We start from the raw sequence: 23,386 nt of genomic DNA, 5'->3' as shown, positions 1-23,386 counted from the left end.
TTAGCTTAATATTTGTGCTTTACAAATTTTTAGTTTCATGAATTTTAAATTTTACTAATTTAATTTTTTTTTCAATTTTTAACACTACAAATTTTGAATCTTGCGACTTTCGAATTTTATATTTTATGAATTATGAGAATTTCGGATTTCGAACTTCCAAGGAATAGAAGTTTCGAAGCGAGCTCATGTAAATAACTATTGGACGCTTCTGAGGGACCTTCCAAATACTATTCACAAGCATAAAAGTGCCAGATAGAAAAGAAGAGAGGAGAGAAATCAAGTTTAATGATAGCTAGTTCCAATTTTAAAAAGAAGTTATGTTTTTAATGAAAATCAATTTCAATTACCATTTTGTATCATTTTTTCTTGTAGCAAGTCATATATGAAAAATAAAAAAAAATTTTTTTTGTTCAAAACTGCATATAATTGAGTTTAAAATTGTATATAATCGAATTGCATTTAATTGAGTCAATATATAATCGAGTCCGGCTTTTTTTTCCTATGTATAACGGATAGTCAGATTTGAGACATCATTGTGATAGAATACTCAGGAAAACATTGAAGATAAATAAAAAAAGATCGAAAAAATGGACTATGCATAAGTTTGCAGTGAAAAATGAAACGAAGAAAAGCAATTACGCATTTGTTCTGCAGTGAAATGTTTGCCCAATTGGTTAATTTATGCAATTGGAAAGAACATTTTTCGTTTGTAAAAATAATAATGAATAATAAAACAAACATTTTTTTTCTCCACATCACCACAAGGGAACGGATGATTGGATTCGTTTTTATTTCGCTGTGTTCGTCTCCACCCAAATCAGATAACAATCGAATCAACTAGAGAATATCGAGGAGAAATAGGAAAATTGAAAAAATCCATTACGCATGTGTTACGAATTCCAAAAATTGGAAAATAAAAATGAACATTCAAAACATTCAAAATTCTAAAAATTGATTAAAAACTAAAAAAATCAAAATCGTCCAAAAATTGGAAAAATAAATAAATTTGAATGTTTAATAAATTGAAAATGGAAAAAAATAAGAATCGAAACTCCAAAAATTGAAAATTCAAAAACCTGAGGGTTTCATAAAATGGAAACTCCGAAAATAACAAATTCTAAAAATAGAAATCTTTGAATTCTTAAAGTTGAAAATACTAACCTTTAAATTCCAAAAAAATGAAAATTTAAAATAATCAAATCCAAACGATTGAAAATTAAAAAAAAACTAGTGTGAAAATCAAAAGTAAAAAAAATATGTATAAAAATATTAAGACTTCAAAAAACGGAAAAACTTGGAAGTTAAAAAAATTCAGAAAATTGAAAATTTAATAAAAAATAGAAAAATCAAAATCCTCCAAAAATTGAAAAAAAAATTAAATTCTAAAATCTGAGGATTCCACAAATTGAAAACTCCGAAAATAACAAATTCTAAAAACAGAAATCTTTGAATTCTAAAAGTTGAAAAAGTTAATGAATTGAAAAAATTGAAAATTTTTAAAAATCAAATCCAAGATTGAAAATTTAAAAAAATAAGTATTGTGAAAAAGAAAGTAAAAAAAATATGGCTTAAAATATTAAGACTTCAAAAAAAAAACGGAAAAACTTGGAAATTCAAAAAATCCAGAAAATTTAAAATTAAGAAAAAGGTTAAAACAAAATTTAAAAAAAAGAAGATTTAAGAAAACTAAAATGAAAATACAAGAAATTTAAATTCAAAAAATCGAGAATTTTAGGTTTTGCGAATAATAAAAAAATCCAAAAATTAAAAATTTCAAAAATCAAATATCAATAAAAGTTAAAAATTCAAAAAATCGTGAGTTCCAAAATCTAAAAATTTTAAAAATTGAAAGAAAAATCAAATCCTAATGATAGAACAATCCAAAAATTTTAAATCCAAAGAACTGAAAAATCGAGAAAGTAAAAATTGCTTGAATTCAATGTTCGAAAATTAAATACTTCGATAGTTGAAAGTTCTAAAAATTAAACAGCATGAAAATTGGAAATAAATTTTGAATTTGAATAATATTAGAAAAAATAAATCTTCAAGAAGTTTAAGATAAAAATATCGATTTGAAAGAGTGAAAACTAAAAAAAAATCAAAATTAAACTTAAAAAAAGTTATAATTCCAAAAATTTAAAATTTAAAAAAAAATTGGCGATTAACATAAATCTAAGAATAAAAAAATCAAAACAAAAAGCTCAATAAACTGACAAATTGAATTGAAAAATCCGAAATTTAAAAATTTCAAAAAACAAATCTTCCAAAAATATAAAAAAATCAAAAATCAAAAATTTATTTATAAAATTAAAAATTCTAAAAATTACAATTTTTAAAAACTGAAAACTCCGAAAATTGACAGTTGCAAAAACAACAAAAAATGAAAAATTTCAAGTTCAATAAAATTACAACTAAAAATTGATCAATTTTTGCATTCAATACATGTTCTATATATGTGTATGAAAGTACACTGGAGTCGCTTTTTACGCGGGGGATACGTGCCGCGTAAATTCCAAAATCCGTGGAAAAAAAACGCGTAAATTCCAAAATCCGCCGTAAAAAAACGGGTAATTTTCAAAATCCAGGAACAAATCTAACAAACAGTGAATTATTAGTTTAAAATGCAACCCATATTCTACCAATTCATTAACTGATTTTTTTTCTTGCATGCTACAATCTTGATATCTGTATCTCCTTTTATTTCTCAGCTACTAATCAGTGCATATTGAGTTTTTACGTGGTTGATAAGTGCCACGTAAAAAAACCGCGTGAATTTCGAAATCGTAAATTAAAACCGCGCAAAAAGCGAATTCAGTGTATGGGAAAAAATTATCTTCAAATTTTTGAACGGTACTTCCTGTAAAATGTTGATTTCCACGAAAAAATATCCTATGCAAAAGTTCACCTTAATCGGACTTTATTCACTAATGTAGCAAAGACATCAGAGTTTAAGTTTTTTGAAAACGGAAAAATCCCCCAAGTACATGGAAATTTATGGGTGCCAAATGTCTTAAAATTGCATGAAAGGTTATTTTTATTATATATTTTTTAATTCTTCATATTTGAGACTTTTAGCTTCCTGGACGTCTCAGTGCATAAAACATTGATATTTACTACTATCTCAAAACAAAAAAAATCTTTGTCAGAAGTTGACTTTTTAGGACTTACTCATTTTTTGGTCTCAAAAATTCGACTTTTGACAAAAACCCATTTTTTGAGATAGCAACATACTTCGATGTTTCTTGCAATTTTAAGACATTTGATATCCTTTTTTTAAAGCTCCGATTTCATGTGATTTTTCGCCCTTGGATGATTTTTTGGTTCTCAAAACACTCATACTTTGACGTCTTTGCGACATTAGTGAATAAAGTCCGATTGGGCTGAAATTTTGCATAGGGTATTTTATCGTGCAAATCAACATTTTACAGGAAGTTCCGTTTGAAAATTTGAGATGACCATTGCCATTGAGACCTGAAACCATACGTTCTGCCTCGTATTCCGAAAAAATGTCTAAGTTCCGAGAGACGATTTTTGATTAAAAAAAACCCATTTCGAGATGACAGTAGATTTTGACGACTAAATGGTGTATATTTCTGATCTCATTGCAAGTTTGACTTTTTATATTAAAGTTGAAATAAACAGCCTGAAACAACGACTAGGTCAAGGCTTGGCCGAGCTATCTAGACCATTTGATGTCATTTCTTTCTCATGAGAACAGTATGAATAATGTGTTGTGGTTCCAACCAGAGTGCCAGAGCTAGGTTCTTCGAGCACAATGTTTCCATACAACAAAAGAATCTATTTTCCCCGACGATAAACACTGAATCTAGTTAACCCAAAATGTCACCGGAGCGTGGATTCCTAATGGAGGAAAGTGAATCTAATAGCGTATTCGTTCGCGTGCAGATCTATTCTTGACCCGTGATCAACACGCACACACCAACAAGTTGCTAAAACTCTCCGAGCAAACGCACTAAGTCACTTCTCTCTCTCTCTGGTTCGCTTGCCTTTTTTTTTGTCTCTCGCACGCGCTTCTTAATCCAGACAGCTTAGGCTCCGCGCAATCATTATTAGTCAGCCGGGTCGCAATCGTGAAAAAAATTTGCGACTGGCAATTCCGGTAAGCAGGCAGGCAGTCAGTGAGGCACACACAGCCGGTTAATCCCGTTGGGTGCGTGGTTTACATCGTCGTCGTCGTCTTCGCGACGACGTCACACACATACATGACCATTTGATGACGCGAAAATCGCGCTCACCTTGTTCTGCGTGTGCACCCCACGAACGGGAATCACGGGAAACTATTAATTACGAAATACACACCCACTCTCACGGCTCTCTCGCGTCTCGCGTCTCTGCTGGAGAGGTTCTCTTCGGGGGAGGCAAACATTGACGGAGGAGAGCAGCCTTATCACAACCTGTGTTGCTGCTGCTGCAGCGCAGGGGCCAGGAATAAAAGTGGGTCCAACGGCGGGCGGGCCTTTGCGTGTGTGGTGGTAAAATCGTAACGTTATATATACGATGACGGGTGCGAACTGAGCCAGTCTAACTTGAACGCCGAAGAGCGAACAAAACGGTGCGAAAAATTATCCACAGATCGAGTTCGAACGCTCGAACGAACGAACGAACAGTTTTTGGGTTGTTGGAAGTTTGGAAAGTCGCAGAAAAAGAGAGGAGTAGTGTGTGCAAAGTGCAAGTGAACGAACAAATAAGAAAAATACAAGAACTTTAGCAAAAATGTGTCTCCACAAAAGGGAACAGCGCGCGTCTTATATAGGCGGTCAGCTGTTTTGTGAGCAAATGGTGAGCGAATTTGACGTAACGACGAATCAGGTCGCGACGACGTGTGAGAAAGCGCCGGAAGAACGCTGCCGCGTCGCTCCGGCGGTGGAAGCATGCAGTGATGACCAGGAAGCTGCTGCTGATCAAATGCTGTACCGTGATGTCCTTGTTGGGGCCACCCAAGCCACCAAGCAGCTCTTTGATGGCTGCAAGGACCTAGCTGCCATGTTCCGTGAAAGTACCGCCTACAAGTAAGTTGTTGTTGTAAATCATCCCACTGCCACGAGCGTTCCGCGCTCTGCTCTGCTGCTGGTGTTGTTTATCAGGTCTTATCACCTTGAGGCGCAGAGACAGACAAGACCTGGCACATCATCATCATCAACAGCAAGAGTAGCAGCAATTGCTGTTGTTTCCGAGGGCGCAGAATGGCGACGCGGGTTGCGAATGGAAGGAGGTGTGCAATGAGACGGGTGTGCGAAAATCACGTACGCCACTCGATAGTTCAACAACGCGTCAGAAAATACTGCCGTCTCGCTTTCGCAACCCGTGATTGGCTCTGCTGCTACTGCTACTGCTGTTGGTAGTCTTTTTCGCTGGTGCTGCAGCCACAGTTTTTCCTTCCCACGGCGTCTGTCTGTGTGTCGATGACCCGTGCAAAAATGGGGGCCCTCCCAAAAAAAAGGAACACGCAGGTCAACCATATTCTTATCGATGCTCTCTTTTTTTCTTCCTCTCTCTTGCAGAATCCTTACCCGAACCACGCAACCATCGCATGCGATTTCGATGGTTTTCGTGTCCTTCGTCCTGCTGGTACTGTGGCCTAACATCGTAGGTCAACCGTCATCCATTGAGGATTCCGAGGAGGCGGCGTCGATAACTGCCATAAAATGTGCCAAGACTCAAACTCGGGCCAGCGTGATGGTAGCGCTGGTCTACTTCGGATCGTTTGCGATGCATTTCGGGGCCCAGATGTGGATGACCTTCGTGTCCGGATTGGCACTCTACTTCAACCTCCCGCGACATACCTTTGGTCGCGTCCAGGAGATCCTCTTCCCGAAGTACTTCTCGATGGGTTCGGCACTAAGTGTCGCCACGTTGCTGAGCTTTATCAAACTGCAACAGACGGCACATCCGGAACTGGCCAACGCCGCGTTCCGCAGCTGGGACCCCCAACTACTGGTCCAGCTTGTCTCGCTAGCTCTGTGTGCCTCCCTCGAGCTGGTGGTCTGCCTCTACCTCGCACCCCCGATGATTCGTCTGATGCACCAGAAGTACCACTTCGAAGCCAGCGAAACCGTCGGTCAGGAGATTGGACACTTCAGTGGCACCGAAAATGCTCAGCTTAGGCGTTCGCTGCACTACAAGAGCGTTCACAAGCGCTTCCGGCAGATCCATATGGTGACCGCTATGGCCAACATGGTGGCGCTGCTGTGCACCTTTGTCCACCTCCACTATCTCGCCTCGCGGATCGTGATGCTGTGAAGAGACCGCCACCGCCATTTTGTAGCGCGAGTGGCGCTTGTGTGAGTGCACGAGTACGAGAAAAAGCAAGCCAAAGTATTAGACGGAAATTCCAGCTGTAAGCAGTATTAAAATTAGGCAAAACAAAAAAGTGAGGTTAGTTCGCAAAAAAATTGAACAGGATCTAGTCTTTGTACAACAATACGAAAAGCAGGAATTCGGCGGCAGCTGCTGAGGGTGGTTCAAAACCGCCGCATCCGCAACCGCCTATTTGTGAGAGTAGAAGAACATAGACTGAACAGAGAAAACTAACAAATTTCGATGATAACAATAATAATAGTGTTTGAGCGAAACTAAAACGCACCCTAAATCTACTTCAGATCACCCGAGGTTTTCAAATCAAACAAAGCACTGATTTTTGGAGAGATTATTGCAAGCAGCGATTTTAGCGTTTAGAGATGTAGCCGATAAGCATTTGATTTGGGGTTTAGTTTCCTATGTATTGCAATACTCGCAAATTTCAGAGTGAACAGGGAGTTTCTCCTTCGGAAACACCACACACCAAACGAGAATCAAGATCTGAAGTAGTGCTTTCGTTAGCAAATAGTGTTTCAAACTAGCCGTAGAGAGTAGCCAATTGTAGCGTCGTAAGATTAACTGAATATTTATTATCGCTCCCTGAGAAAAACTTATGTAATCGCACCCTTCCCCCCTTTTTCCTGATAGTTAATAGCTTGGAAAATACGAATTTAAACAATTGCTCTTTGCCACGCTGCAGAGCATCGGAACACCTATCAAAATAAAAGTAAAAAAACAAGAACAAAACACATTACTGAACTAAACTCGGATGCGTTTTTTTTTTTTTTTTGAGCTGAAAAATGAGAACAGACAAAAGAAATATATCCTCTCCACGCGAGATAGCGCGCTCGATCCGATCCGTTTCCTCGGAGTCTTTGTGAGCTAGCGGCACTTTGTGTACACACCGCTGACTGGCTGTTTTCTACTTCTACTTTCGCGCGTTGTCGTCAAAGTCCTATTTGAAGAGACTCTCGTGATATAGACGGACGTCACACACTTCCCAGCCCCAGCCCCAATGTTTACGCTTCCCGCCGCATCGCTCGAGCGTGGCAGGCAGGCAGGCAGGCAAATAACAGGCATTAGGATTTGGAGCGAGACTAAAGACTGTATGGACATTTGTAAGGGTGTTGGTATACTATATATTTTTTGCAACGGATACCCGATAACCGACATGCGGAGACACGTGGCCACACGCCACATGTGACGGGGGCATGGATGATGAAATTCAACAACACCCAGCCCAGAGCGGATCATATTTTGTTGATCCCGCTAAAGATTGTGTAATCACGAGCGGATGGGACACTTGATCGTTTACAGTAGCTTGTAATCGAATCATGATTAAAACAGCGCTGGTAGTATTAGCGATTTTTTTTTTCACGTCACACTTTATTTGACAACCTTTACAGCGTGAGTCACGATACTGACAGTGTTTTCAATTTACCAAAAACTACCTGGATGGCACTAATTTTTATTTGAATGCGTTCGTACGTGTCTTTTTTTATGTTTGTCTTTCCGGAATTACAAGAAACAAGAACAGGGATCTCAAAATTTCTCGAAAGATCGAAAAATCAATATTTTTTACTGCAAAATGTATGTTTCAGTGGAGTTGAAAAAATTCAAGAAAATGAACAAAAACACTTTTTTTGTACTACAAAATTCTATAAAAATGAAGAAAAACACAAACTTGAGAAAAAAATATAAAAAAATTGAGGGTCTTCAAATGTAAAGAATCTAAAATTCGAAAAAAATACTTGAAAAAGAAATTAACCGCGCATTAAAACACCTGTAAAACATGAACAAACACATTCAAACGAAAATGAGATTGAATGTTTGGTATTACGAAACTCTGAGTTTTTTTTCTAGGTTTGAGACCCAGACACGAATTCAAATGTAAATTTGTTCATGTGTGTTTTTTATATGTGAGAATTGTTTCAGAATTTTTGGAGCATTGTGCGGTACAAAACATAGTTGATATATTTCGGCATATCGAATTTTATAAAAAATAGATTTTAAAACCCAGCACCGGTCTCAAAATTTAAAACTTCGATATAGCAAAAACATATATTTTTTTCGTTCCGCGCAATGAACTACAAAATTTGGAACATTTCACACATATATGCAGAAAAATGCACACGAGAACATTGAAATTTGAATTAGAGCAGTACTGGGTCTCAAATAAAAAAAAAATTTCTTAAAATTTGAATTATTAAAAAATTTTTTTTGTACCGTGGAAATTCCGAAAAAAAATCACAAAAAAAATTATTAATACTTATTAATTATACAGCAATTTTTTTTTCAAATTTCGAAACACCATGAAATAGAAAATATTTTCTGTACCGCTCATTGCTCTAAAAATTCTTCCAAAAATACCTTCTTTTCGGAACTTTAAGAAAACGTGTTTCGACTGACTAGAACTCCACTATAGTAACAAAACAAAAAATTCTGATCTATTTCAATTTTCCATATTTCCAATTATCGGCATTTCAAATTTTTCAAATTTTCAAAATTCTATTTTTTATTAAATTTTCTGAGTTTTGAATTTCTGTTTTTTAAAATTTTTATTTTCAGTTTAATGTTTCATAATATTAAAAATCCCCTTAATTAAATTTCGAATTTCCATTGTTTGAATTTTCAATTTTCTGAATTTAAATTTTTGTCAGTTTGTCAATGTTTAGTTTTTCAAGTTTTCGAATTTTCAATTTTCGGAATATTTAATCTTCTGGATTTCCAACTTTTCATATTGCTTAATTTTCAAAATTTATAATTATCTAATTTTTTAATTTTCGAAGTTTTGAATTCCTTGAATTTTTATATTTCTGTTTTTTCAAGTTTGAATATTTTTAATTTCTGGAATTTTTAAATTTCTGAGTTTTTTGATGTTGAAATTTTCCGAAGTTTTAATTTTCAATTTTTTTTTTATTTTTGTAATTCATGATTTTCAGTTTTTTTTTCATTTTAAGTCTTTGAATTTTCAATTTTCTGAATAATTTTCACTTTTCTGAATTCAATTTTTTTCTAAAAATAAAAAAAATAATTTAAATTTAAGTTTCCTACTTTTAACTTTTTTTAAATTTTCAATTTCCTAAATTAAAATTTTTCTGAATTTTCTGTAAATCCGATTTATAGTTTTTCGATTATTTTTTTTAATTTTCAATTTTCTGAATTTTTAATTTCTGACTTTTCAATTTTCTGTACTTTTTTTTTATTTCCGAATTTTCAATTCTATAATTTTTAAACTTTCTGTTTGTTTTCCCAATTTAAATTTTTTTAGTTGTTTGTTTTTTAATGATTTTTTTTTCAATTATGGGATTTTGAATTTGTTTTCTTAATTTCAAAATTTTAGAAATTAATTATTTTTGTTGATTTCCAATTTCTCTTTTAAATTTTTTTTGGATTTCAATTTTCCGCATTATAGTTTTTTTCTGACTTTTCTGAATGTTTTGTTGTTTTATTTTTTATTTTCTATGTTTCATGATATTTTTTTTGGTTTTTTGATTTCTTTGTTTTCTTAATTTACAATTTTTCAAAAATTTGAAAAAATTGTAAATTAAGAAGATTGTATTGAAAATTTAATGAAAAACAATTTTTAATGTTTTATATAGTTTTTCATTTACTTACGATTACGATTTTTTCTGAACTTAATATTTTTTGAATTCTAAATTCTTTTTAGTTTGGTTTTTTTTCTGAATTCTTAATTTTCTAAATTTAAATTTCTTTGAATTTATTTTCTTTTTTTTTATTTTCTAAATTTTTATTTTTTTTCAATTTTCAAATTCAGTTTTTTCTGAAATTTTCTTATTTCCTAATTCAGTTTTTTGAACTTTGAATTGTCTGATTTTTTTTTATATTTCATGATTTTTTTTAATTTAATTTTGCTCTCAACTTATTTTTTTTTTATTTTAAATTCATCTTGGTTTGGTTCTTTTTTATACTCTGAATTTTTAATTTACTACATTTTAAATTCTTTGAATTTTCAAAAAAGAATATTTTTATTTCCAAAATCAATTTTCTTTTGAAATTTTCTTATTTCCTAATTAAGATTTTTGAACTTTAAATTATCTGATTTTTTTGTTTCTTGAAGTTTAATGACATTTTTAATTCAATTTTTTTTCTAAATTTTAGATTTCAGAATTTTTAATTTTTCAAATTTGAATTTTGATTTTCATTTTAGATTTTCTGAATTTTCAATTGTCCAGTTTCCGGTTCTGATTTATTTTTTACTATATTTGATTATCTGTTTTTTAAACAAAATTTTAAATCTCCTATTTTCTTCATCTGAAATACTTCTGAATTTGAAAATTTCAGAATTTTTTAATTCTTTGTATTTTTAGTTTTCAGAAATTAACTTTTTTCTTAATTTTAAATTAAGTAATTAGTAATTAGTGAACAAATTATTTTTGGATTTTCAAACTTTCTGTTTTATGAACTTTTTTTTTTCAATTTTTTTCATTTTTTGTTTTCTTTATTTTCAAGTTTTCTGAATTTTTAATTTCAGAAACTTAGAATTAGAGTTTTACTTTCTGAATTCTTCGAATTTTCTAATTCATATTTTTAGAATTTCGAATTTTTAAAATATTCAATTTGCTTCTTCAAAATATTCAATTTTCTTCTTTTTTCTTTGAATTCCAGTTTTATGAACTCTATGTTTTCTTATTTTCTATTTTCTAAATTTAGAATTTTCTAAATTTTCTGATTTTTAAATATTTTGAACTTTTTGCTTTTTTTATTTTTAATTTTCTAAATTTCGTATTTTGTTGAATTTGAAAATTCGTTTCAGAAACTTCATTTTTTTTATTTTTCTTACTTTTAATTTTAGAAATTTATATGTGTTTGGATTTAGAATTTTCTGATTTTTCTGTTTTCTCAATTTTTGCCAGTGTTGGAGAAAACGAGAACTTTCTCATGAATGAGTAAATTATTTACAAAAAAGTAACTTTATTTTTAAGCTACCAGAAAATGTAAAAATAAAAAAAAATCAAATTGTTCGATTTCCCTGATCCCCTCCTAAAATACCTTTCATTTAATGTAAAATTTTCGAAAATCGTCAGGCGGTCGCAGATTTAAATTGCTTTTCGACGGAATCAGCATAAAATGGGGAAAAATATATTTCAGAAACGAAAGGATATAGCTTAACCTTAGCTCATTGAATAGCACTAACGTTCCCAGTGGAACTTTTGCCATCTCAACGGAGATATTACTCGCGTCATTTTTATTAATTTTTCTCTTTAGTCAGATAACATTTTATTTTAGATTGTTTTTGTAGTAGGATGAAATTTCAGTTTTTTTTCTTTTCCATTTTATTCTTGTTGTTATTTTTCTGATTCTTTTTTTCTTCTCTGATTTTCTTCATTTTTTTTCGCAACTTCCTCTTTCTTGTTTTTGAGCCAATAACAATAAATTGTATAATAAACCAATTTTTTCTAATGGGATGCAATTTTTTTTCGTTCTCATTTTCCTTTTTTTTCCCCCTTTCTTTTCTTCTGTTATTTTTTCCTCTTTTTCAATTTTGAGTTCTGAATGGTGATGATTTTAATTTGCGCAGTATTAAGTCTTGTATTGCATTATTTTTTGTGCGTCTAGTTATCTCTTATTTACAACATATTTCAACACTCGACGACGTTGGGCGTCCATAGGCAAACTGAAAATCGTATTACTTTTCATCAAAGAGATATCAAAACTCGATTCAATCAATTTGAGCGCCCATCTTGAAGTAATTCATTAATTATTAGAAGAAATTGCTTTCAGTTTGCCATGAGTAAATTTCATTTTGTTCTGTTTGTCTTTTGCTCTTTTCCATTGTGTTCAGTAAAAATATGCTTCACACCATTCACCTCCCTCACTGAACGCAAGCAAATAAAATTTACTTCAAAGATGTTGAAAACAAACTGATCCGCATTGTGCACAAATATTATTCTAATGTCCACTGGTAGTAGCTACTCTAACGATAGCGCATATACACACACAGATTTCGAAAGGAAATCGGTGTGAAAATTAGCGATATCAAGATACGCACGTTTCGCATCAGTTGGTAACAGAATCGAAAACATCCTGCCGCGACCAAAACAACTTCGTCCACCCTTCGGTAGCAAAAGATGGCTTAATTAGCGTCATCACCAGTCGGAATCAAATCAGCCCATCTGAATGAACCACCGGAGAACCCATAGTTTGCCAACTAGATACTTGGGCCCCTCCCCCACGACACCCTCCCTCAAGGGTGTAGTCTTATTTAGCTAATTGCGTGATGCGTGAATGTTAATATTGGTCATAAATCTTTGCGGTGGAACGAAAAAAAGCCGTAAACGCAAAGTGGAGAATCACAATTAATTATACAGGTATCAATCATAACACTCACACTCCTCGTCCGTTTCGCGCATTTTTTCATCCCATCAAAGAAGCGAGGACAGAAGTGAGATTGGTGGGTATGAAATTCAATCGGTCCCAGAGGGTCATCCGAGCGTATTATTTGATTTTGAGAGGATGAGGGGGTGGGCATGGAAACCATCGATAGAGAGAAAGAAAAGCACCACACCCGAAGACAGACGGTTTGTGATCTTCAGTTTGTTTCGACGGTGAATAATTCAATTCAAAGCAATACATTGAGTCCGAAGAGAGGCAGCTGATGCTCACAGAAGCGTGTGAAGTGTGACGTGTTTTAGTGTAGTTTCTACCGTCGGATAGCGGCAGGAGGCAACGGCAAATTCGATACGATTTCCATAGCGCGCATCTAATAATGTTTTGCTACTCGTTTTGTACTCTGATGATTCAATACTAGTAACTGATGCGGTCTAATATTTATCATTGATTTGCACACGCTAATGACACGCTTGCGTGTGGTATTATTCCTTCTATTAGCAGCACTGTTTTCGCAGATTCTGTTCTAAAATTAGTATAATTAGAACTATTTATTCCAAGCAGATAACTACGATTGAATGCTTTGGAGGCAACTGAATGAACCATAATCTGGATTGATTGAATAATTCAAATAGAACTGACAATGACGAATTTAATAAATATATTGGGAACAAGGAACACACCCACTACTTTTTTTCGCGCTACAGTGATAATTCATTGCGACAGCGATGTTCAGTAAAGAACGTTAGCGTCATTGGAGAAGAATAGGAAGAACAGAAAATAGAGAGAAAAAAAAGAAGAATGGAGAAAAGTAAAAGAGCAAAGAGCAAAAAGAGAAAAAAAAACAAGAAATAAATAAAGAAAGGAAGAAGAGAAAAGGAAAAAACAGACTGAGAAGAAAAACGGAAAACATAAGTGAAGAAGACAAAAAAAAGGAATAAGCAAAAAAAAATAAAGAAAAGAAGAGATTGGTTCTCAAATGGGGATCAACATAGGGTAGGAGCCTGCCTGTTGGTCTCAAATGTTCCTATCTCACGCCTCCACGAAGATCATATGACGACATTTTTAGATCGGGCGTGAACTGGAAACACACACCTGGTCTTGGCTCCGAGAACGGGTGTCGAAAGTGGCTAAGTGAGGGGGTGCGAGCGAGTCAGAGCGCTATATCTCTCCCGGGGAAGGCCTCCCGGGTCATGGAGGCCTTGCCAACCCGCTGTCTCCCGGGCAAAGGAGATACACCCAGAAAATGGAGCTACGTTCACGAAGAGTAATTAGAATGCGATCACCCGAGGAGGGTCCCCGAACTGGAGCTGGTCCTGGAACGGGCGTAAGAGCGAGCGGCCAGCGGCTGGAGGGCGATGTGCAAGAGCGGGCCACCAGCCGGGTTCAACCCGAAGAGCTACCGCCACACGGAAACAGCAGCCATCGACATCACCCAAGAAACGCTGCGCCTACGAGACGTGTTGCGACTGCCAGACGACAGTCGTCCACACTTGTGGGTACCACTAGGCGCCGGATCATGTGGACACACGAAATGAATGAATTCGTGATCCGCGCCTATTACATCTGCACTGCTTTGGAGACGGACATGAGCGGTCGCCCTCGAATACTAACAATGTTCGAGGAAGCGTATCCAGAGTTCGTCGGGAGGCTTGATCAGAACGCGATGAACGCGAGGCGTAGAGCGATAGTACGCAACAACATGCTCTCCCAAACGCAAATCGACGAGATCAAGCAGCAGGTGCAGAGAGAAATAAGCTCCAGGAATAACAGAGCAAGCGATGTGTCGAGACGAAGTTCAGTACGGCTGAGCAATTCATTCGCGAGTGGGGCACGCGAATCAGCACCAGTGGAGGCCACAGTACTACAACCCCCTGAGCCGGAAGACCCACAGCCAGCTTCCACTACGACGAGGCGATCTCACAGTTCCGCGACACAGACCCATTGTCGCGCCCCAGGATCCCGAAGTTGCAGCATTCCCGCAGGCTGACAAGTGCAGTAAAGCTCATGAACGAGCACGTTCTTCCGCTGCACTTGGTTGATGCTGAGAACATGGAGGAGCTGCAACTGAAAGTTTACTGTGCTGCTGTGGCGACCGCCAAAAGTTTAGGATACCGTATTAGGCCAAGAGGCGGACTGCTCCAACATCTCCGTGAAAGGCGTGAGCCTCCATGGCGAAGGAGATTGGAGCAACGGATCCTAAACAAGCGCGCCGCAATTGGAAGACTGATGGCGTACAAAAGAGGCAGCAGATCGGCGAAATTATGTCGCCAAGTTGCTGTGATCGTGCGGCCTACTGAACTTCGCCAGCTGGGAGCTCACCAGCTGACGGAAAAACTCGACACACTGGTACAGCAATTGAGCGTCCTTACAAAACGGCTGAAACGTTACTCTGACTCTGCAAAGCGCCAACAACAAAATCGGATGTTCAGAGATAACGAAAAGGCGTTCTACGACCACATTAGCAACGAGAAGCCCGACTACCGCGAAGGTTTGCCAGATATTAGCGATGTGACGAACTTCTGGGCTGGTATTTGGGAGACCCCAGTACAACATCGCGACGGGCAAATGTGGTTAAGACGGGAGGAGGAGAGTTGTGGTGAAATTGGAGAGATGCCAGCTATCATCGTCGAAGAGAAGTGGTACCTGAGGAACTGGGCAGCACCGGGCCCCGATGGTGTTCAGAACTTCTGGCACAAGAAGCTAACCGTCGCACATCCAAAGATAGCTGAGTGCTTCAACAAGGTGCTACGTGACCCACACAACCTTCCTCAATTCGCCACCCGTGGCGTCACCTTCCTCCTCCCGAAAGACAGCAACACATTGAACCCATCAAAGTACAGACCGATAACGTGCCTATCGAGTCTGTACAAAATACTGAGCAGCATAATTACCGCCAAAGTTTCACATCATCGCAGAAGAGCAGAAAGGATGCAGGAAAAATACGCATGGCTGCAAAGACCAGGCCATCATCGACGCAGCCATAGTCGGCCAGGCGGTTTATAACCAGCGGAACCTAAGCATGGCCTATATCGATTACAGGAAGGCTTATGACTCCATACCTCACTCGTTTCTCGTCCGGGTATTGGAGCTCTACAAAATTGATCCCGTCGTCGTTAGGTTCCTGCAGCATGCGATGAGGCAGTGGAGCACGTCTCTGCACCTCAGTGATGGGGAAAATGTGTTGCAGTCTAGAACGCTGCAGATAAAGAGGGGGATATTCCAAGGCGACTCTTTCAGCCCGCTTTGGTTTTGTCTGGCACTGAACCCCCTCAGTAGGACGCTCAATAGAAACGGTCATGGCTATAAAATAAGGTATGGCGACGGCGCCCACGAAGAAGTGACCCATACCTTCTACATGGATGATCTCAAGGTCTACGCTGATTCACGTCAGCGTCTAGGTGTAGCTATCCGGGTTGTCGAAGACATAAGCAGGGACATCTGCATGGAGTTCGGCCTCGACAAGTGCCGCTGTGTCCATCTGCTGAAAGGGCAGCTTACCGAATCCGGAGGTTACGAGGTCTATGACGGCGAGTTCATAAGAGACATGGTTCGTGGCGAATCCTATAAATATCTTGGATTCCGACAGCTCACCGGGATTCGCCACTCCGACATCAAGACGGAGCTGCGAGACAAGTTCTTGAGTCGAGTGAACTGTGTCCTGAGGACTTTCCTCAACGCGGGGAACAAGGTACGCGCGATCAACACATTCGCGGTTCCCCTGCTGACCTTCAGTTTTGGTGTAGTCAAATGGAGCAAAACTGACCTAGAGGACCTTGAGAGGAGGATGAGGAAAGCATTCAAAGAGGCCGGAATGCACCATCCTCAATCGGCACTGGAGAGAGTTTCACTACCACGCAAAGAAGGGGGACTTGGAATAGTCGACATATCTGCACTGTGTGTTGCCCAGGTACGACAACTGCGCGAGTACTTCGCAGAACGTGCCAACCAAAACGCGCTATACCGGGCTGTCTGCGCCGCCGACAGAGGATACAGCGCTCTGCACTTGGCGCAAGCGGAGTACCAACTCAACTGCAATCTGCAGACAGTGGAGGAGAAGATTGCAGCTTGGAAGCAGAAGGCAGTGCATGGTGCCCACCCCCATCAACTGGACCGGCCACACGTCGACAAGGCCGCATCTAATCTGTGGCTAACGCGTGGTGAACTCTCTTCAGTAGTAGAAGCCGACATGATAGCCATCCAGGACAGGATAATGCCGACGAGAAACTGCAGGCGGTACGTCTGGCATCAAGACGTTGATGACATTTGCCGGATGTGCCATCAACCAGGTGAAAACATAGAGCACATTATGGGAGGCTGTCCCGTTTTGGCCAACGCAGCCTACACCGAGCGCCACAACAACGTGGCCCGTATTGTTCATCGACAACTGGCGCTCCAATGTGCTCTACTGGAAGACAACGTACCAAACTACCGGTACCTGCCTGCACCTGTCCTGGAAAATGACCGTTTCAAGCTGTACTGGGATCGCACTGTTCTGACCGACCTCTCGATCCACCACAACCGCCCAGATATAATGGTTTACGACAAGAGCGACCGCAAAGTCACCATCATCGATGTCGCTATTCCACTGAACCAGAATCTGGAGGAGACCCACGGTCGCAAAATCTGCAAGTACCGACCATTGGCCGTGGAGCTCAAGGAACTGTGGGGGCTAAGGGAGGTCCCAAGAATTGTTCCAGTCGTTCTCTCTGGAACTGGAATTGTCCCGAAGACACTTCTGGAAGCGCTAAAGGTGTTGAACATGGAGAAGGAATTGGCCGGCATCCAAAAGTCGGTCATCCTTAGCACCTGCGCGATTGTCCGACAATTTCTCGGTCAGGACTGAAACAGCACGAGCATGCAGATACGTGCATTCCGCAGAGCCTAGTCCCCCTTTGGCATTCAGAAGCCCGGGGGCAGGTGAAAATTCTGGCTAGGTTCGCCTAGTTAAGAAGTGAGATAAGTCTGCCAAAGAGAAAAACGTCGAAAAAAGCAGAAGTAAATCAAAAGTAAGTAAGCAAAAAGTATAAAAAGAAGAGAAAGCGTAAAAAGGAAAGAAAACGATCAGAAAATAAAAAAAAACCAAAGAAAAAAAAAACAAAAAAACCAGTTTTTCATGAGTATTGCTGTGTATGTATACCTTATTGGACGATTAAATATCCCGAACTTTGTTTTATTTCTAACTTCTCTAAGTAACTCGTCATTCTTGATTACAATGACCCTAAAATAGTTTTTTCAAATTTGTATATTTAAAATTGCTTCATCGAATCACAGCAAATTAAATTAAAACTCAAACAAAAACTCAAAACTAAAAAAATAGGCTTGAAAATTTCGCTGTCTTTATTTTTATTTTCACATGTTTGAAAAAAATGATCATTCAGAACGATATGTTCCTATTTTTTATTTGAGATATGGGATTCACTACTTTTTTCAAAACTATCGCTCATTAATATTATTGTGTTCCATTGATCCGGCGGTATCTAACTGGTGGAGACGCATGATATATTGGTGAATATGAGTTTTTTTTAAATCAATGAATTTTTCTCGAAATATTAGATCCTATACTTCGAAAATGAGAAAAAAATATCCTCATTAATGTTTGATATGTCATCTAAAAAGACATAGCCTGCGCAAAATGAAAACTGCTAGCGTCTCTTTGATCTCGATATTTGCAAAAAAAAAATCTTCAAAGGGTCGATTTTTCTTGTCCACCTTATTCAGGATGGTGCACACTGATTTAGATTTTCAATTCTCAATTTTTCAACTTCAATTTTCAGCATTTTCTCAAATTTCAGATGTTTTTTTAAAATTTCATGTTTTTCGAATTTTATGAATTCAATTTTTTTTTTTAATTTACTAATTTTTGAAAATATTTTTTTTGTGATATTTTTAAATTATTTTTTTTTGTTATTTTCCAAAGTTTATGATTTATTTTCAATTTTGTAAACCTTCTGATTTATCTGATTTTAAATAAATTGCTCAATTTTCTGAATCGTAGAATTGTTGCTTCTTGTGTATTTTTTTTTTCATTTTAGAAAAATCTAATTTTTTGAGCTTTCAATTTTTTTTTAAATTACTGTTTTTTTTTAAATTTCCTAATTTAGATTATTTTAAAACTGGCGATCTTTTAAATTTGTTTTTTTTTTAATTTTGTGCTTTGAATTTTGTAATTTTCTAGATTACCTATTTAAATTAAATTAATTATTCAAAAATTAGATTTCTGAATTCCCAGATTTTTTAAATTCACTGTTTTTTTTTAATTTTTTGTAATTCGATCAATTTTTTGAATTTTATTTGTTTTGAATTAGTTGAATTCAAATAATTATCAAACATTTCAGAACTTTCATTCTTATTTGGCTCTTTTTTTAGATTTCCCGTTTGTTTTTTAATTTTCCTATTTGGATTTAACTATTTTTTCAAATTTTTCAATTTTGGTAAAAACAAATTTGTTTTTGTAAAATTTTAAGAATTAGCAAAACTTTCAAAATCTTCGTTCTTTATTGTATCTTTGAATTTACATTTTGAACTTTTTGAATTTCCAATTTACTTAAAATTTTCAATTTATTAAATTTTAGGATTTTTTGTATTTTCTAATTTTTCGACTTTCTTGATGTGAATTTGTTTGAAATATTAATCGTTTTAAATTTTCTGAACTCTCCAAATTTCCGAAAATTAAAAAATTATAAAAATTTTATGGATTTTCATTTTTTTAATCTTTTACAATTTTGTTTGAATTTTCGGGGTTTTCAAATTAGTTCATTTTTAATATTTTAAGATCTTTGAGTTTTTATCGACTCTCAGATTAAAAAGAAAATCATTTTAATTTTGTGATTCATTTTTTTTTGTTTTCATGAAGTTTCATTTTTCTCGTTTCTTTTTTAATTTTCCTAAGTTTCCGATTTTTTTTCTTTCTTATTAATTTTCTAGAATATTTGTGAATGTTTTAAATTATTGAGTTCTCTAAATTTGTTAAATTTGAATTTTTTTTAAAATTTTTAAAATTTTATGAATTTTTCTAATTTGTTTATTTTGCTTTTGAGTATTTGAATCTGATGAATTTTTAAGAGTTTTTATGTTTTTATTTGATCTTTTTTTTTAATTTTCTTATCTGTTTTTTCTGAGTCGAAATTTTTTAATTTCATGTTTTTTTTTAATTTTTAATATTTTCTGATTTATTGTCATTGGATTTTGAAGGAATCGTTCCAATTTTGTTTCAAGTTATCTAATCCTTCTTATTTTCTAATGTTTTCATCAATTTTTTTCAATTTTTTTATATTTTTTTTAAATTTATATATTTTCTGATTTTTTTCGATTGTTTTTTTTTTTGCATTTGCATTTGCAAAAATCTTCATGTTCCTTTTTTTTTTAAATTTTAAATAATTTTTTAATTTCTAAAGTCTGTTTTTTTCAATTTTCTAAACCTTCTGAATTCCGTGAATTATTTTTTTATTCGATCAATTCTTGGAATTGTTGTTTTTTTTGTATTTAGGGAAAAAAACAGAATTTAACATTTTTTTTTCAATTCTCCCATTTGAATTTAACAAATTTTTCAATTTTGGTAAAAAAAAATTTTTTTTGTAAAAAAAAAGAATTAGCAAAACTTTTTTTAAGAATTACTATTACAAAACTAAAATTTACAAAACTAAAATTTTAAGAATTAGCAAAACTTTAAAAGTCTTCATTCTTTATTGTATCTTTGAATTTCCATTTTGAACTTTTTGAATTTCCAATTTACTTTGAATTTTCAATTTATTAATTTTTCGGATTTTTTATATTTTTTAATTTTTCGACTTTCTTGATGTGAATTTCTTTGAAATATTAATTATTTTAAATTATCTAAACTCTCCAAATTTTCGAAAATTTTAAAATTATAAAAATTTTATGGATTGTAATTTTTTAAATTTTTTACAATTTTGTTTGAATTTTCGGAGTTTTCGAATTAGTTCATTTTTAATATTTTAAGATCTTTAATTTTTTATCGATTCTCAGATTAAAAAGAAAATCATTTTAATTTTGTGATTAATTTTTTTTATTTTCATGACATTTTATTTTTCTCCTTTCTTTTTTAATTTTCCTAAGTTTTAGGATATTTTTCCATTCTTATTATTTTCTAAAATATTTGTGAATATTTTAAATTCTTGACCTTTATTTTATCAATTTTGAAAAAAATCTTTTCATCTGTTTTTTCTGAGTCGAAATTTTTGAATTTCATGTTTGTTTTTCAATATTTATTATTTTCTGAGTTTTTGTCATTTAAAAAAAAGGATTTTGTAGGAATCTTTCCGATTTTTTTAATTATCCAATCTTTTTTCTATTTTCTAAAGTTTTTATCAATTTCCCAAATTTTCTGAATTTCCTGACCTATTTTTTAATTTGATAAATTTTCAGGATTGTTCAGCTTTCTTTGCATTTTTAAAAAATAAATTGATATTTCAGAATTTATCACTTTTTTTTAAGGTTTGAATTTAGCAAATTTTTGAATAATTTTTTAATGTTTTTTCAATTTGTAAAATTTTAAGAATTAACAAAACTTTCAGAATCTTCATGCCTTTTTGAATCTTTGAATTTTTGTTTGGTTTTTAATTTCCTGAATCTTTCATTTTACAAAATTTTCGGTTTTTTTTAATTTTCTAATTTTTTCGGCTTTTTTGATGTGAATTTTTAAAATTTTTCATTCTCAGAAATTTTCTGAATTCTCCGAACTTTCAAAAATTGAAAAATTATTTAAATTTCATGAATTTTCTATTTTTTATATTTTTTTTTATTATTTCAAGTTTCGAATTTTCGGATTTTTGAAATTAATTTATTTTCAATATTTTCTAAATTTTCAAATCTTTAAAATTTTTTTTCGATTTTCGATTTCGATTTAAATTCACAGAATTTTTGAATTTCTTGTTTTTATTTAATTTTTAAATTTGTGTATTTAATTTTTTCTCTTAATTTCTCATTTTTTCTGTTTTTGATTTATTTTTTAATATTGATTTTTTTATTATTTATTTATAAAGGGGGTCTCCGTAGCCACATTGGTTGCGCGTTCGCTTAGTAAGCGATCGATCGTGAGTTCAAAACTCAGGACCCTCATTGACCATCTTTGTGTTCTTACAGAATAGCTACGTCCAGGCAACAATCATCAGCGATGGAGATCGATCCACGGTCGAAATAAGATCGATTTATCCATACAACTGCTCTGCTCTGCAAGACATATCGGGCTGCTGTTCTATAAATAACTCAACAATGATCAATCAACTTCTCCGCTGTCCGATGGTCCCACTGGATAATGGAAGAACAGAAAGAACACTCTTACGCCTAAATGGCTACTGTGTGAATGTACCATATGTAATGGTATAGAAGGAATACTGGCGAATGGCAACTGTGTAATATACTAATTATAGATATATGATAACCATGTGACATGTACACGATTAAAATTCGGCTCCTTTTTTTTATTAAATCGTTTATTTTTACAGGCTCAGCTACATAAGTTTAAAGGAGCCAAACTCCTATCTGTATTGTTACAAGTATATATAAACATTTTTCATTAATTCTAGTGTTAATGAAGTAGAGAACCGATTACTCGCGGTTTGCTCGAGTTTAGAAGGGTGACATTTTGTTTCAGGAAAAGGAAGGGATATAAGGATATGTTGACAATGTTCACACTCACATTCATCATACTCAATTCTTCTTATATCTAATATGTATTTATCTAATATCTAATATGTATTTACATTTCTCCTTATTCTATTGTTAGTAAGAAGGGATTTAATTTCTCGCGAAGGAAAAGGAAAAGGAGAATATAAGGATATAAGGACAATCACACACGAAGATCGATAACTTTTAAGAAGACATATATTTGGGACATGTAATCAAGGTCTAACCGAGCCAACACATCTCTCACCGGCACATTGGACTGTCTTCCTCTGGCCCGAAGAGAGTTTTCTTAATTCGATCTGGCAACAAGATACACCTCGCACGACCAAACAACGTGTTCGATGTCGTGGTAACCTTGGCCACAAGCACAGATATTGCCATCGGCAAGATTAAAACGAAAGAGTAGCGCGTCTAACGAACAGTGATTGGACATGAGTCGAGAGAAGGTGCGAATAAAGTCCCGACTCAAGTCCAGACTTTTGAACCATGGTTTGAGGCTAACCTTAGGGATAATCGAATGAAGCCACCGACCCAATTCATCTTCGTTCCACTTACGTTGCCAGTTAGCGATGGTATTTTTACGGACTAAAGAATAAAATTCATGGAAGGCGATTTGACGCTGATAAATATCGCCTTCAATTGCACAGTAAAATTCGGCTCTGTTACAGCTAAAATGCTAATGAGCCTTAAATAAATAAATGGGATAAAAAAAAAATATTTATTTATTATTATTTATTATTCATTTTATGTATTTTCAACATTTTAAAATGTTTTTATATTTTGTAGTTTTTCAATTTTCAATTTAAAGATTTTAAGGAAAATCTGAAGAATTAAAAAATGTAATAAACTTAAAAAAAAACAGAAAATAGAAAAAAATACGGATTTTTATATTTTTAGACTTCCAGATTTATAAGATTCCATGTATTCAAATTTCCAGGTCACTGAATTTTTAGACTCTGATTTTTTTTTAGATTCTTCAGATTCAAGTTTAGTTTATTTTTTCTTCAAGATTTTGACAGATTTTTAGATTTTAAAATCTTCTGATTTTCAGTTTTTAGGATTTTCGAGA

The 23,386-nt window shown here is 34.5% G+C and overlaps 2 protein-coding genes across 10 annotated transcripts in view; one reads left to right on the top strand and one right to left on the bottom strand.

Annotated features, from left to right (window-relative positions):
- Positions 1–23,386, bottom strand: part of LOC129781086 (blood vessel epicardial substance) — a 196,467-nt gene that overhangs the window by 71,959 nt on the left and 101,122 nt on the right. The gene's annotated exons all lie outside the window — the stretch shown is intronic.
- LOC129781699 (uncharacterized) lies at positions 4,529–7,073 on the top strand. Its single transcript, XM_055789300.1, has 2 exons — positions 4,529–5,030; positions 5,523–7,073. The coding sequence occupies exons 1-2, from the start codon at positions 4,735–4,737 to the stop codon at positions 6,259–6,261; spliced, it is 1,035 nt and encodes a 344-aa protein (XP_055645275.1). The 5' UTR covers positions 4,529–4,734; the 3' UTR covers positions 6,262–7,073.

Source organism: Toxorhynchites rutilus, chromosome 1, assembly GCF_029784135.1.
Source record: "Toxorhynchites rutilus septentrionalis strain SRP chromosome 1, ASM2978413v1, whole genome shotgun sequence".
Lineage (NCBI taxonomy): Eukaryota > Metazoa > Arthropoda > Insecta > Diptera > Culicidae > Toxorhynchites > Toxorhynchites rutilus.
This window is presented reverse-complemented; position numbering and strand designations above follow the sequence as displayed.